This window comes from Ambystoma mexicanum, chromosome 10 (assembly GCF_040938575.1).
Source record: "Ambystoma mexicanum isolate Mex_15411 chromosome 10, UKY_AmexF1_1, whole genome shotgun sequence".
Lineage (NCBI taxonomy): Eukaryota > Metazoa > Chordata > Amphibia > Caudata > Ambystomatidae > Ambystoma > Ambystoma mexicanum.
In genome coordinates this window covers 926,157,473-926,171,376 of record NC_090932.1, presented here as the reverse complement: position 1 = coordinate 926,171,376, position 13,904 = coordinate 926,157,473, and the positions used below count along the sequence as shown (strand labels likewise).

The window sequence follows — 13,904 nt, the reverse complement described above, 5'->3', positions numbered from 1 at the left end:
CACATCACATTATTTTGCTCCCTGAGCAGAAGTCCTGTATATATATAGTGTAGCTTACCGTTCTAGACCAGCAAACGTTCTTGTTAATGGTTCACATTTTTACAAATAATGTATTTGTGATTGATTGCATTGGTTATTACCTGTCCATATCTTCCAGCCCTGTACTGTACTAACCTTTTTTTCCTACTGTCTACTCTATATAATATGTGACTAATCCTTTTCTTACTGTCCCGTTTGAGAAATTGCTCTTTCCCTTATGTCTTGTTTAGCTCTAACATTGTGCAGGCTTTTGCAAAGCTATTTGTTCTTCATTGCTGAAATCTAGATCTGCTTTTCGAGGCACAACCAACACCATTAATCATTTATGTTTCTATTCTTTCTTTGCTTTTTCGCTTGTACCTTATGTTTCAAGTTTGTTTATTATATCATAAATTGCAAGATTTGAAAAAGAAAATACGAAAAAAAATCTAAGGCAGTTTAGACTAGTGAGTTTCACTGTCAGTTTGGAATGTTTGAATCTATTTTGCCATGTACCTTAATGTTGGTCTTTATTTAGCATTCCTTATTTTTAATCTGTTAGACATTTTATGATTTAATTAATGTTTATGTGAAGTGCCCACAAATTTAAAGTCCAAAATAGAATGGGGGGTATTACTCATACAGAATGCACATACGTAAAGGTTCTTTAGTAAACAATCAATACATAGAAAAATAAATACATCATTATGGTAGAGCTTCCTCACAGAATCATTGCACAAGTATTGTCATGTTGAGTGAATACAATGTAAAAGAACATTCTTTAATTATTCCCTAGTTTTTATGACCCATCAATAAGACCTAATGTTGAGATGGATTTTCAGAACCGACCCTGAGGGAGGTTCTGAGGGGCCACCCCATTTTAGGGAATAGGGAACAGACACTTAAGTCTCGCCATACCCAATCCGGTTAGGGTAGCTGATCAGTAAGGCTTGGACTAAAGAAGTTATCGGGTGATGTAGTGGTACAATGAGACGCACACAGCACTCCTATGAATCCAGTTATACAGTAAGTATACAAAGTCACCATCTATTAGGTCTTAACACACTCTATGCCATGAAAATAACTAAAAAGTAATACTACTAAATACATACTATATAAATATGCACATTCACAAATGCTTAACTCACTAGAGATTACCCACACTTTAATTTTATAACCAGGTTGATTCATAGATGAAAAATTGAAGCTAAGTAGTAAAATGCTGAAAAACAGTTAAAGCAATGATAAACCGAGAGAAGTCATGTAAAAGCAATGGGAAACAGTTTGCCAGGCGTTATAAAATAAGACACTTAACATTTAAAAAGTCCTTCCCTGCTAAGGCGAGTAGGCCTACTACCTTAAGAGTTTCATGTCCCAAAAAGGTACCTTTTGCAGGGAGTTTTAAGTCTTTAAAGTGAATAAACTAGTATTGTCAAATCCAACACTTGTTCCAATGGTGAAGAAACAAAGATAAATTCAAAAGATTAGTGGTCCTCTCCTAATCCCACCACTCTAGGGGAAGCACAGTGGGGATCCTTGGGCAGAACTCCACCGATTAAGACCAGGGAAAGAAGAGAGAGAGTAAGAATTTTGTATACAGCCCTATGACGGAATTGGAATGGAAATTGATATGCAAGCTCGTCCCCTTTGCTCTGATTCTGCTAAAACCCACCTCTGCAATTCTTAATTTGCTTGGCCCACTTACTTAGATAGTTGGGTTCGTTGCAGGGGTTCCAAAGGCTCCGGGTGCCGTGCTCATTTTTCAGGTAGGCGGTGGTTCCACTCTCAGAGAAGACGGTTCTTGATGCTTTGCAGCTGGACGAACCAGCCACCCAGAGATGCACATCAGAGTTCCCACAATGACAGGAGGACTCTAGGACACGATGGAAGTAGGCTGCGAAGAACAATGCGGTTAGGTGGCGGCAGGTGACTCTTGTGCTGAGAAGATTGATCCAGTAAGGCCTCTTTTCGTGGTAAGAGAGCAGCAACTGCAGGAGGATGGATCTTGGGCCACAAGTTGGCGACTTGCTAAGTTCCAAGCTGAAACTCACAACAGATACGAATGCACCCACAATGCCCTGGATGGAACTGGTCAGCCCACAGGCTCCAGGATGCTTCTGAGGGCTCCAGGGGTGAGTAGCTTCTTGCAGGGGTCTGGACTGGTTGACCCCACCAGCCCAAAGGCCGAAGAGCAGACGAGGGTCTTTAGGAGATCGATCCAAAGAGTCAGGGCTTCACCTGACCTGGCTGGAGGCAATGCTGGATATGTTCAACAATGGTCCTCAGATCTTCAGGGTGCTGCAACTCTTCGTTGGGGTTTTGCCTCCAAACAGCAATATCAGGATTAGCTGCAGGACCCCCCTTTTATCCCAAATGTCTGCCAGGCTGGCACAGAACCTACCAATTGTAAGGATCCTCGCCATTTAAACTGGCAAGGGCTACCCAATCCTGGACCGCCTCTTGCCCCACATCTGCCGAGCAACAGGGTACACTCATGGTCAGAGGACCGGGCAGAAAATGCATGGCACGGCCATTTTGGGTATATGATCCTCAAAATGGCATTTTGTGGTCAAATGCAAAAGTGCATGCAAGAAAAACAAATGTGGTAGAAAAAATCCACTTCCACCAGCTTGTTTTGGATTCCTCATGAAAGTAACAGAAATGTTACGAAAAGAGAAAGGACAAGAAATACACAGAACACCTGCCATACTTCAGCTTGAACAGCTTAAAAACAAGGAGTCTCGCAAAGGGAGTTGGAATCCCCCTGCACTCGTAGCCTTAGGGACTGACCATTGCCCCCAAAACAGATGAGCTAAGCAAGGGAAGTCGAGCAAAAAAGTCACCAAGACAGGACTTAAATCCTATCAAAAGGTCGGAGGAATCCATTGATGTCATTGCAGATAAATCTACAGAAAGAAACTCTTTCCCGAAACCTAGATATAACAAACTCACTAGCACAAGTAATTATTGGAAAAAGAGCAATCGCTTTGTGCCTGGAAGTTGACATGTACAGGACACCAGTTCTATATCCCTCTTTAGTTGCAGACACTGTATCTTGAATATGAAAGTCACAATGGATGTAGGTGTTTGACCCATACCATTAATTCTATTATGGACTAAAATCAATTTAGACTTATTGATTTGTGGTTGCTTGAGAAAATGAGCGTCCATATAGTTTGCATGCAATTTAAGAAAATGGTAGAAAACAAATTAACTTACGAGAGGTGTTTCTGCCAAACTCTGGAGAGAGAAAAATTTGGTTTCTACAGCAGGTATTGTCAGATCACCATGCAGAATAAATTACAGTCACAGACGTGATGTGTTTTAGCAGCTTAGTTAATTATTTACAGGAGACACATTTCTGATGTTATCTTCCGTATTTTGCCCTTTTGTGTGAACATGAGCAAATTGCTTTCTCACACTAGACTTCCTTTTCCACGTCTGCCAAAATGAGGAGTGCCTGTAAACTGGCAAATACTGATATGAAACACAATGAATGTATTTGGGTATTTAAACTTTGATAAAGGTAACCATTGCAATAAAATATTTGTGGCTAATACCAGCACCAAGCTGAAGTAATGTAAGCGGCCTCAAATAGCCATCATAATCAAAATATGATTTCATTTGATAGCACAAACTAAAAACTGCACTTGTCTTCTTGCAATGCTTAGGTTGTGGTCACAGAGCTAAGTGGAGACAATCATTGTAGTCATAATGTCAGCGTAGGTGGGTGGGGGCAGAATTGCTTAGTTTCCAAATTATTGCAGAGTACATTCTAGTCTAGTTTTGTCCATTTACTAATTGTGGGAACTTCGCAGCACCTTGTCACAGAAGCATTTATTTTACAGCATTGAGGTTGCCGGTGAATCATCCCACACATTCTGGCCTTCATGCATCCCTATAAGGAGATAAATTGTTCAGTATTTGCTTCCAGGTCCTAATTCCATCCCAACTGACACCTCCGTAGTCACTTGTGGGGGTATTCATTAGATCTCTCCAGCGGTATTGCCACCAGTCAGAGGAGGACAGGATTATTTTGTATTACTCCATAGGAAAGCATTCCTGGTGTACACGGGCATTGCCACAACCATGTTGTGCATGAATAAGGAGGCCTCCTACAGGATTCTGTTCTGTAAGATGACCTTGGAGGTTTGGGAATGGGCTGTTAGCCAGTGTATGTCGTAATCTAGTGGGGGTGAAAGAGGCAGAGACAGAGAGGCTACCTAATCTCTTTCTGAAATAATTGAGCCCTAGCAAACCCTGTGGATATTCTGCAGATGTGGGAGCCCTCAGGTTCGTTAACTACAAATTGCAGGATGTTTTGTTTCTAGCAGTAATTGACCATCTAAGATTTCATTGAAAGCAGCATTTAATACAGTCTGATGCCCTAGACCAATTATTTCAGATGTTTCTCGGAACTCCTATCATTAACAAAGGGCTGGGTCCTCTGCAGTACCAAGATCACGCGTTTCAGAAAGAAAGTCACTTAAAACCTTATTATTTCAAAGTTCGAGAAGTAGGTGCCTAAACAAGTCTCTAACAAAGAGATATCTCTACCAGATAATGGTGCCAGTGAAAGTGATATGTTCTGGACCCGAGATAGTGACTTAAATCTTCAGTCGCGGGTTTTGTTGTCTACACTGTTCCTAGCTTATCCAGGAACGTAAGGAGACCTCTTTAAGAGATTTCAGGCAGCCACTAAAACTTAACTTTTCTCTAAATGAGTCATTGTCTTTGACAACCTCTTTGGACAAGTGTACTTTCAACTTCTGCAAGTCTTTCCTCCAGAGAACAAACCAACATTAGTGTAATCCGATATCTGTTAATCATCTTTTTCTAGCTTCCCATGTTACTAAACTAGAGGAACTGCTGCAAAATCTAGAACCACTGAGATTTGTTTTATTCTTTGTAATGTGGAAAAGCGCATGGGAGGAAAGCTTGCCAAGTAAAAATGGTCCATTGCGGGTGTAACAAAGACATCCCATTGTTGTGGCATGCATGGAACTCTAAACTGGCTGTGGGTTTGATCGTCCACCCCACTCTGAGAGCAAAAGCATCCTATGTAGTTTTGTGTGGTCATTAATTGCATTTATATGATGCACATCTAGCCTCAAAAGCAGGAGAGAACTTTGAAAGATTGCATGTTCTAACAATCAAATTAGTCCCTCCAGTAATTCGCTAAAGCATGTCTTTCTGCAAACATTACCTTATTTGAGATTTGTATGCAGCCACATTGGCTTTCCACATGTTTTCTGATTCTACTTTCTAGATGTTAGCTTGAAAGCAGAGGATTCATTTTAAAAGGAAGTCATTTGTGTCTTGTTTACTTGCAGCCTGGACTTGTGTAAAATGTCAACATACTATTAGAATTTTCGGTTTGGTTCTGTTCCGATGAGTCATGCATTGGATGGATGCGTACACAGCCAAGCACTAGTCTATAATCCTCTGTTACGAAAGTAGGCCTGCCGACCTAATATACCTACTCAGAAGTTCTATGCAGGGAATTCCAGGAAACGTGCATCGACTGGGGCCGATGTAAGTGCAAGCTGTGCACTCCTATTGTCCAAGTTTAGCCAGGCTTGCTGGTGGAACAACAGGTACTTTGCTCGAATGAACAGCTTATGGTGGTGGCATCGTCCACGGTCATTGTGCTACATAGCAATATTTTATCTATTAAGTACAATTTTAACCTTTTGCTTTTGTTTATTTTCTTTTGCCCTATCCACAAAAACAATGCACATTACTGTGAGGAGACCGGTACTACCTTACTGTTGCAAAGGCACATTTGTACCCGGTTTTGTTTTTTGTTTTTCTATTTTTATTTAAAATATATCTGCAGAAGCAGCAGTATCATAGTACCTTACAATATTTTTTCTTTAAAACCTTCATATTCCTGATATTGTACATCTGGAATCATAGTAATGTGTTATGGCTTGGCCCTCGCAGGAGTGTATCTCGCAGTCAGCAGTGAAAACAAAGTTTGAGCAGCACACTATCAGAGCTAAACAGATAATAGATGCAGTGAAAAACATTATGGATGCAATTAACGTGACCGCAGCAGAAAAAAGGTAAGACTCAATTTATTTTGTTTACTTTATTACAGGGTAGGCGATATACAAGTTCTCCATTTATTATATAGGGGGGTCTCAGCTACATGGTCTAATAAAAAAAAAAAAACCTTTTGGTTAAGCTAGACTTGGGTGGATTTGAATACATTCTGTGGTAACAAAGCATGTTTCCTGTATTGTTCCTTGCTATTTATAATGCCCGTATAACTGTGCATGTCAAATCAATGTTGATCTACAATTTAGAATGTTCAGATTATCAAAATAATGGCCCTCATTCCGAGGTTGGTGCTAGTCATGGCACTTTTAGCGCCATGACTAGCACCAATACCAGTACCGCCACCGATTTGGTGGTATGGGGACTTACCGGTCTAACCCGACCATTGCGGGACCGGTAAGTCCCCATTTGAAAAGCCATTCCCCATTCTCATTCGAGCCCCCATAGGGCTCAATGGGAAGGGGTAAGGCGGCAATAACGGTACCATAAATTACGGTACCGTTATTGACCCCGGTATCCCTTTGCGGGTCCCGTCCTAAACGCCTGCTAAAACCAGGCGTTAAGGAAGGACCCGCAAAGGGACCTCGGAATAGGGCGCAAAGGGATTACCGGCATCGTTACCGGTGCCCGGTATCCCTTTGCGCTCGGGTCGTAATGACCCCCAATCTCTTAAAAAGTGTCACGCAGTCCGGACATATTGAGCAAAGTATGACAATCGTGTCCCTTGAGGCATTATGTTCATATCTCTTAAGGGAATGGTTGTAAGTGAATGATAATTGGGGTAGTCTGTTTGATGAGAGTGTGCATTTAGCAATTATACGTTGATTACAAGAGGCAATGCAGAGTACGGAAGTGTGGGTTTACAGATGAGTATCTTGTAAGAGGCAAAATGCTTGGATGGAGAGGGAATTTTTCATTCATCTTATATTGATGCCAAGTAGTGACTGGATTCTGATGGATACGGCATTAAGACAGGTTTCAGAGAAGTGAGAAGCATGAATGAAGGAGCAGAGCAAGTGTGAGCATAAGCAATATGGACGGAAGCAATGACTGAACAGTGGCCATGGTGAGATGTAGCAGGATGTTAATGTAATTCTGTGGTAGAGGTGGTTGATGGAATGGACAGGCAGTAGCCAATAGAGAGGGGAGCAGGGAGATGGCATACGTTAGTAATGGTTGCTAAAGGATTATAACAGCAGTGTTTTTGACTGATGGTAAATGAGCCAAATGGGAGACAAGTTATGTTTTTGCAGATACCACTGCAAGAGGTGAAGAGGGGGGTATGAATAAAGATCAACTTATTTATATGTGAAGAAAGAACTTGCAAAAAGTATTTTGTTTAGATGTGGGATGTTGTAGAGAGAGGGTGGTAAAACTGATTGCAAAGTCGTAAGCATAAGCGATAATGCTATTTTACGTTTTGGGAGAAAATGGTCTTTTCCATGCGTTCTACTTTAGGTGGCTTTATGCCACTGTGAGGTGTCAGAAATGATAGACTCAAAGTTGTAGTTTTCCCATCTTTTGACATTTATTAAAATAAAAAGGATGGGATAAACGCATGTATGTCCCTATCCTAACCAGAATTAAAAACTAAAGAAATATGACCTTGTGTCCAAATGTGGCTGACCCTCACACTAATGCACACAATCAAACTACATAAGGTAAATACATAGATTTACAGTTTAACCAAAATGTGCAAAAGTTCAAACTTAGATTTCCCATAAAGCAGTCCTTGAGCAGGATGATTCCCATCCCCTGAATCAAATCAGGCAAACCTTTTAAAGAGTTGTGTTTGAACAATTATCTATTCAGTTCGAAGATAAATGTCTTTCATTCAATGCTTTTTTCAAGTGGGTAAAGAAAATGTCTCTTCCAGAAAACATTTATTCGAAGCCAAGCAACTGTTGAAAGTATTCTTTCCAAGTTGCAGAAATGATTACTTAAATTGATGTCACACCCATCCTTTCCATAGAATACTTTTGTCAACACAGCACAACAAATGTCTCTTGTTACATACGTTTGTTAGAAGAATAATGTATTGATAAGGTCAATATCTTCTTTCCACTGTACTTTTTATAGCAACAGAGTTTTCTCCTTGAATACATCTGTTCTTTTCCTAGTATACTCGCTAGCCAGGAATGGGTTTGAACTCCATACAACTTATTTCCCTCCTGGTTTACTCGCCTGTCAGGAATGGTTTTAACTTCATACAACTATCAATGGTTTATCTGCTTGCAACAATATTTGTTACAGGTTTATGAGGAGAACTGTATAATGTTTGCCTGTTTCTGGCAATGTGGGTTCTAGGTTTCCCCCAAACTGATATGCCATGTGAGGAGAATTGCACCCTTGTTACCCTTCTTTTCTACTTGGTCGGCATTCACAATTGAATTATAATTGTCTCTTACAGAGGGCCCCTGGTTTACCTCTCTCTAGGTTGACTCATCGGCTTATTTTGGCTTCTCTGCATTGTTTCACAGTGCTGCAGTGTGTCATTGCTGCAGGCAGGATCTTGGTGCACTGTCAGACCCTCTCCAGTCCACCAGCATCGTTGACAGCACTCTTGCGACTGCCTTTGCTTATGCAGCACTTCCCGGGAGCTCGCCAGGCTCCACCGGGTCTCGGGTACTCCGGTCTGCCGGAGCGGTCCTCTGTCACTGGGGAGCACCTCTCCCTCTTGGTTGGGCTTCTTTGTCCACCTCTGCTTTCTTCCACGCCTCTACCTCCCGCTGCGCACACTCTGCAGTTCCCTGCGACTTCTGTGACTGCATCCTCTGCTGTGTCTTTCACTTCAGTTTCGGCTTCTGCTGCTCCTGCTGCCCTCCACATCTGCGGCGGGTTTTCAATTTAAATATCCTGCTCAGCTGATTAGAATAGAAACGACTATACTGCGCAGTCTATCCCTGTTGATCCTCATCGACTCTTCACTTTTCTTCCTCGTCCCAGTACCATAGGCATTTAGGGATTCTGGGCATTGAAGAGCATAATAGTTTTAGGCTTCCCAAAGTTATTTTGTTTCAACTGATAGTTAGGCAAAACAGAAGACGTTGTATGAACATTATCTGCAAGAACGTTTCTCCAGCATTGGATCTTTCATGGATTCACATGCTTAGAATATGGGAACCCTCAGTAAATTTATAAAGCAGTTTTCCCTAGGAAAATGTTGACACTTTTGTGTCTTATCTACGTCGTTTTGGGCTGCTTATGCATGCCCTAATAGGACATAACGGTATAAATGCCCCGCCCCCCCGGCTCCCTTCAGATTTCAACCGTCTTCCAAAGTAGTGGGACCACCTCGCGGCATCTTCTATTTTTGCTAGGTTGTTTTCGTCGTTTTTCCGAATGTCTGGAAAAGCTCTTTTTCGCCCAAGTGCTACATGCAGGCTAAAGAAAGTGCATGAAGGAGATGGCCATATGGACTGTATATATTGTCTCCACCCTCACCATTCGGCAGACAATTGTGCCATCTGTAAGGGCTTCTCCCAGAAGACTCTTAAAGACTGGAGTCGGCGGTTGGTGGCTTGGTTGAACGACAGAGCGGATGTGTACCCCCCTTCGGAGGTAGGCTCCACGCGTAGCTTGGCCTCGACAACAAAATCCTTAGGGGGGCCCCCCACCGTTCAGCGTCGGCTGAACCCCCAGTGAAGAAAGCGCGTCCTGCGGAGAAAGGCTCTTCGGAAAAGCATTCCACGAAAGAAGCTTTGCTAAAAGCGAAAACCTCGTCGTTGTCGTCCTCATCTAAGAAGGAGAGAAAAGAAAAGTGAAGATCCTCGTCGGGTGATCATCACAGATCCTCGAGTCGAGATGCTGAGAAACACAGGTCAAGTTCAAAAAAGGTGGGAACGCCTCAAGGATCTGCGCAGATACCACTGTCGTCGACGGAAGGGCGATCGTCGACGCCCTCGCTACCAGTGGCGAAGTTGGTTTCTTCAGGTGATACGCCGCAGGTGACAGCGACGATGACGGCAGTGAAAAATTTAGCCCTGTCGACGGAGACTCCACAGGAGGCCTGGCGACCGGAAGTATACGACCCGGTTTTGCCGGAATCCTTTTTGCAGCAGGAGGCCTTATCTATATCCTCTGTGGACGACGAGTGTGAGCGGGTGGCTGGACCTGCAGAACTTGGGTTGCAAGGGGTTAGCAAACTGACTCTTTTGAGCGGGACAAATATCCCGATTACAACCCCGCTGCTGAACCCTCAGTCTGTTTTATCTCTGGAAGTTCAATCTACATTGCAGACCTTGTTAAAGAAGTGGGATGAGAAGTTACCTCAGGTGGCAGCTCCGACGATGCCGAACATCGACGAACCGGGTCCTTCCCATCGACCAGCTCCGACGGTGTCGACGGCCCGTGAAGGCCTTCCATGTACACGCCCGGAGGAAGGAGAGCTGTTGGACTCCGAATCGGACAGAGGGTCCATATCGGATATATCGTTATCCCCCTCTAGGGGCCCAACTTGGGAGTCGGAAGCGGAGTTAGAAACTCCAAGAAGCCCAGCCCAACCGTCGCCTCCGGACGACATTGTTATTTCCATGCCATGATGAGTAAGGCTTGTACCGAATTCGCATTGACCCAAGAGGAGGTCTGGGTTCTGTTCGACCATATGGGGAAGAGGAGGAGGTTGGTGTTCAGTCCCCATCCTAGATCATGTATGGCAAGAAGGACTACAGATGATGCGTCATCCCTTCTCGGAGTCCGCAGTAAAAGGTAGACTGGAGAAGAAATTTAAGGCTCCCGAATCCACTCCCAAATGTTTGTCCTCCCAACCGACCCCAGCGTCGGTGGTAGCGGCGGCGGCGGCGAGAAAGGCAAGGTCTCAGCACAAATGCACGACTCCTCTGGAGAACGAGGTCAGGAGACAAGATGCCTTTGGCAAGAAGGTGTTGTCGGTGGGTGCAACAACAGTGAAGGCGGCCAACTCTCTAGCTATTATGGCCAAGTATGATAGAGAGATGTGGCACCGGCTGGCACCCATACTAGAACATCTCCCTGACGCACACAGAAAGGCGGCGATGTTACTCGTCCGAGAGGGAGAAGATGCCTTTAATCATTATATAAATATCGCTGTGGACCTGGCAGAATCGGGCTTTAAGCAAGTTAACAACGGGGATGGTTCTACGGAGGCAGGCGTGGCTTAAATGCACCAACTTTCGACCTGAAGTACAATATAAGGTGTTGGATATGCCTTTTGAGGGAGACCTTCTTTTCGGCGAAAAGGTGGACGAGGCTTTGAAAGGCATGAAGGAGGACTCTGACACAGCGCGATCTGTGGGTGCCCTCCAGAGTGGAAGGAATTTCGTTCATTTCGCCCCTTTAGAGGAGCCTCAGGAAACTCCTGGTTCTCGTCATCAAGGGACCAGGCTTTCAATAGACCGACGTACTCCTCGCGGGGCTACAGGTGGGCTTCTCAGACCGCGAAAAGACGTCAAGACTATCAAGCTTCCAGGAAGAGGGGAGGTTACTCCTCGTCGTCGAAAGACAAACAATCTAAAGACCAACAATGACGGGCGTCAGAGCGTCCTGGGAGGAAGGGTGTCGCATTGTGTCGACGAATGGGAACACATAACCACGGACCGGTGGGTATTGGACAATGTAAAGTTTGGTCATTCCTTACAATTCAAAAGCAGGCCCCCGCACATTCCACCAGTGGTTTCGGCTCAACCCCACTGGAGCGTCTTAAAACAAGAGGTAGTGCTCATGCTACAAAAAGGGGCTATAGAATTGGTACCTGTGTCTCAGGGGGGTCAAGGTGTGTATTCCCGATACTCCATGGTGAAGAAGCCCAACAGAAAATGGCGTCGCATTCTCGACCTCAAAGACCTCAAGAAAACGTTAAAAAATCTAAAATTCAAAATGCTCACTCTTCAGGAAGTGATCCAATCCATTCAACAAGGGGATTTTCTGGCGTCGCTGGACCTCCAAGATGCGTACTTTCACATACCAATGCGTCAACGACACAGAAAGTTCCTACGGTTTATGGTCGGGAGGACTCACTACCAGTTCACAGTGCTCCCCTTTGGACTAAAATCCTCTCCCAGGATGTTCACGAAATGCCTAGCTCCGGTTGCAGCATGGTTAAGAAAACAGGGGCATCATGTTTACCCATATCTGGACGACTAGTTGGTGAGGGGATCGTCCCCTATGACAACTCAAGCAAGTCTACAGTCCTCCATGCAGCTTTTGCGACAACTAGGGTTTGCAGTAAACTTCGAGAAGTCCTCATTGACTCCGTCGAGAAGCTAAGTGTTTTTGGGTGCACAGTTCGAAACTCAGTCAGGATTGGTAAAACCATCCGTGGAGAGGATCCACAGACTCAATCAGCTGGCAAGGCAATGGAAGGTCAACACCAAAGTGTCGGTAAGAAGATACATGTCAATACTGGGCGCCATGGCGTTGTGCATCCCTTTGGTGAAAAACTGCTGCCTTTTCATGAGGCCAATTGAAGAATTCCTGGTGGACCGATGGACCCAGAGCCAGGGACTTTGGTCGGACAAACTGACCATCGACGACAAGCTCCTGCGAGCTCTTCGATGGTGGCAAGACTCCCAGAACCTATCCAGGGGAGTCCCCCTGCAAGAATCGGAGTTCCACATAACCATAGTGACGAATGCGTCGCTGACTGGATGGGGGCACATCTGGGCGCTCTCCAAATGCAAGGTCGGTGGTCGTCGGAGGAGTCGCTCCTACATATCAATGTACTGGAGTTGAGTGCAGTGCGTTGGGCCCTGAAAGCTTTTCTGCCGCACATAAAAGGGTCAGTGGTGAGAATATTGACAGACAATACGACGACAATGTTTTAATTGAGAAAACAAGGAGGTACTCGCTCCAGAACCCTTTCCACCGAGGCTCAGAAGGTATGGCAGTTGGCCCTACAACAAAAGATAACCATCGTAGTCCACCATCTTCCGGGAGTAAATAACGGACAGGTGGATTCCCTCAGCAGGGAAATGGACCAGATACACAAATGGGAACTGGACGATCTTCAGTTGTCGAAGATTTTCAGGAAGTGGGGGCAGCCTTCTCTAGATCTCTTTGCAACAAAGGAGAACATAAAATGCGAACAGTATGCCAGCAGGTGGCCGCAGCTCGCTGGGGTAAGCGTTCTCCTTCCAGTGGACGGACAAGTTTCTGTAAGCCTTCCCCCGTTTCCTCTCATACGGAGGACCCTGCAGTGGATTCACAGATACAGATGTCGAGTGATCTTGGTGGCTCTATTGGCCGAGACAGGCGTGGTTCTCCGACCTGCTACAGCTTTCAATAGCGAGGCCGGTAACGTTTCAGAAAGTCCCCAAACTCCTATCCCGGGACAAGGGAACAGTGTGGCACCACAACCCGGACAGTCTCAACCTCACAGCTTGGCTCCTGACTTCTCAGAGTTTGGTACCCCGAGTATTTCATTGGATTGCCGTTGAGTCAAGCAAGCCACGCGAGCTCCGTCCACGAACACTTCGTATGCATGCAAGTGGTGGAGATTCTGCGGATGGTGTCAAAATCAGCCGGGATTGCAGCCCCTGAATATAACTCCGGAACACCTTCTACCATATCTGCTGCATTTAGCTGAGAGTGGATCATCCTTTTCATCGATAAAAGTACACCTGGCAGCTATTTCAAGGTTCACGCGGAGAAGACAGTCGTCGCCGTTGTTTAGTGATAGACTGATAAAGCACTTAATGAAAGGTTTATTCCGTACATTTCCACCGATTAAACGCTTTCCTCCGACATGGAGTCTTAACTTGGTGTTGGCGGGGCTAATGAAAGCCCCTTTTGAACCGATGGCTTCCTCGTCTATGAAGTTCTTATCGTGGAAGTTGGCTTTTCTGGTA

At 44.6% G+C, this 13,904-nt stretch overlaps 1 protein-coding gene across 3 annotated transcripts in view; it reads left to right on the top strand.

Moving 5' to 3' along the window:
* The window catches only part of MFN1 (mitofusin 1), a 1,384,201-nt gene that overhangs the window by 792,167 nt on the left and 578,130 nt on the right, over nucleotides 1-13,904 (top strand). For all 3 annotated transcript variants that reach the window (XM_069618688.1, XM_069618687.1, XM_069618686.1), the window contains one exon: nucleotides 5,965-6,086. In XM_069618688.1, coding sequence (XP_069474789.1) covers nucleotides 5,965-6,086 — 122 coding nt within the window. The remainder of the gene's footprint in view (nucleotides 1-5,964; nucleotides 6,087-13,904) is intronic.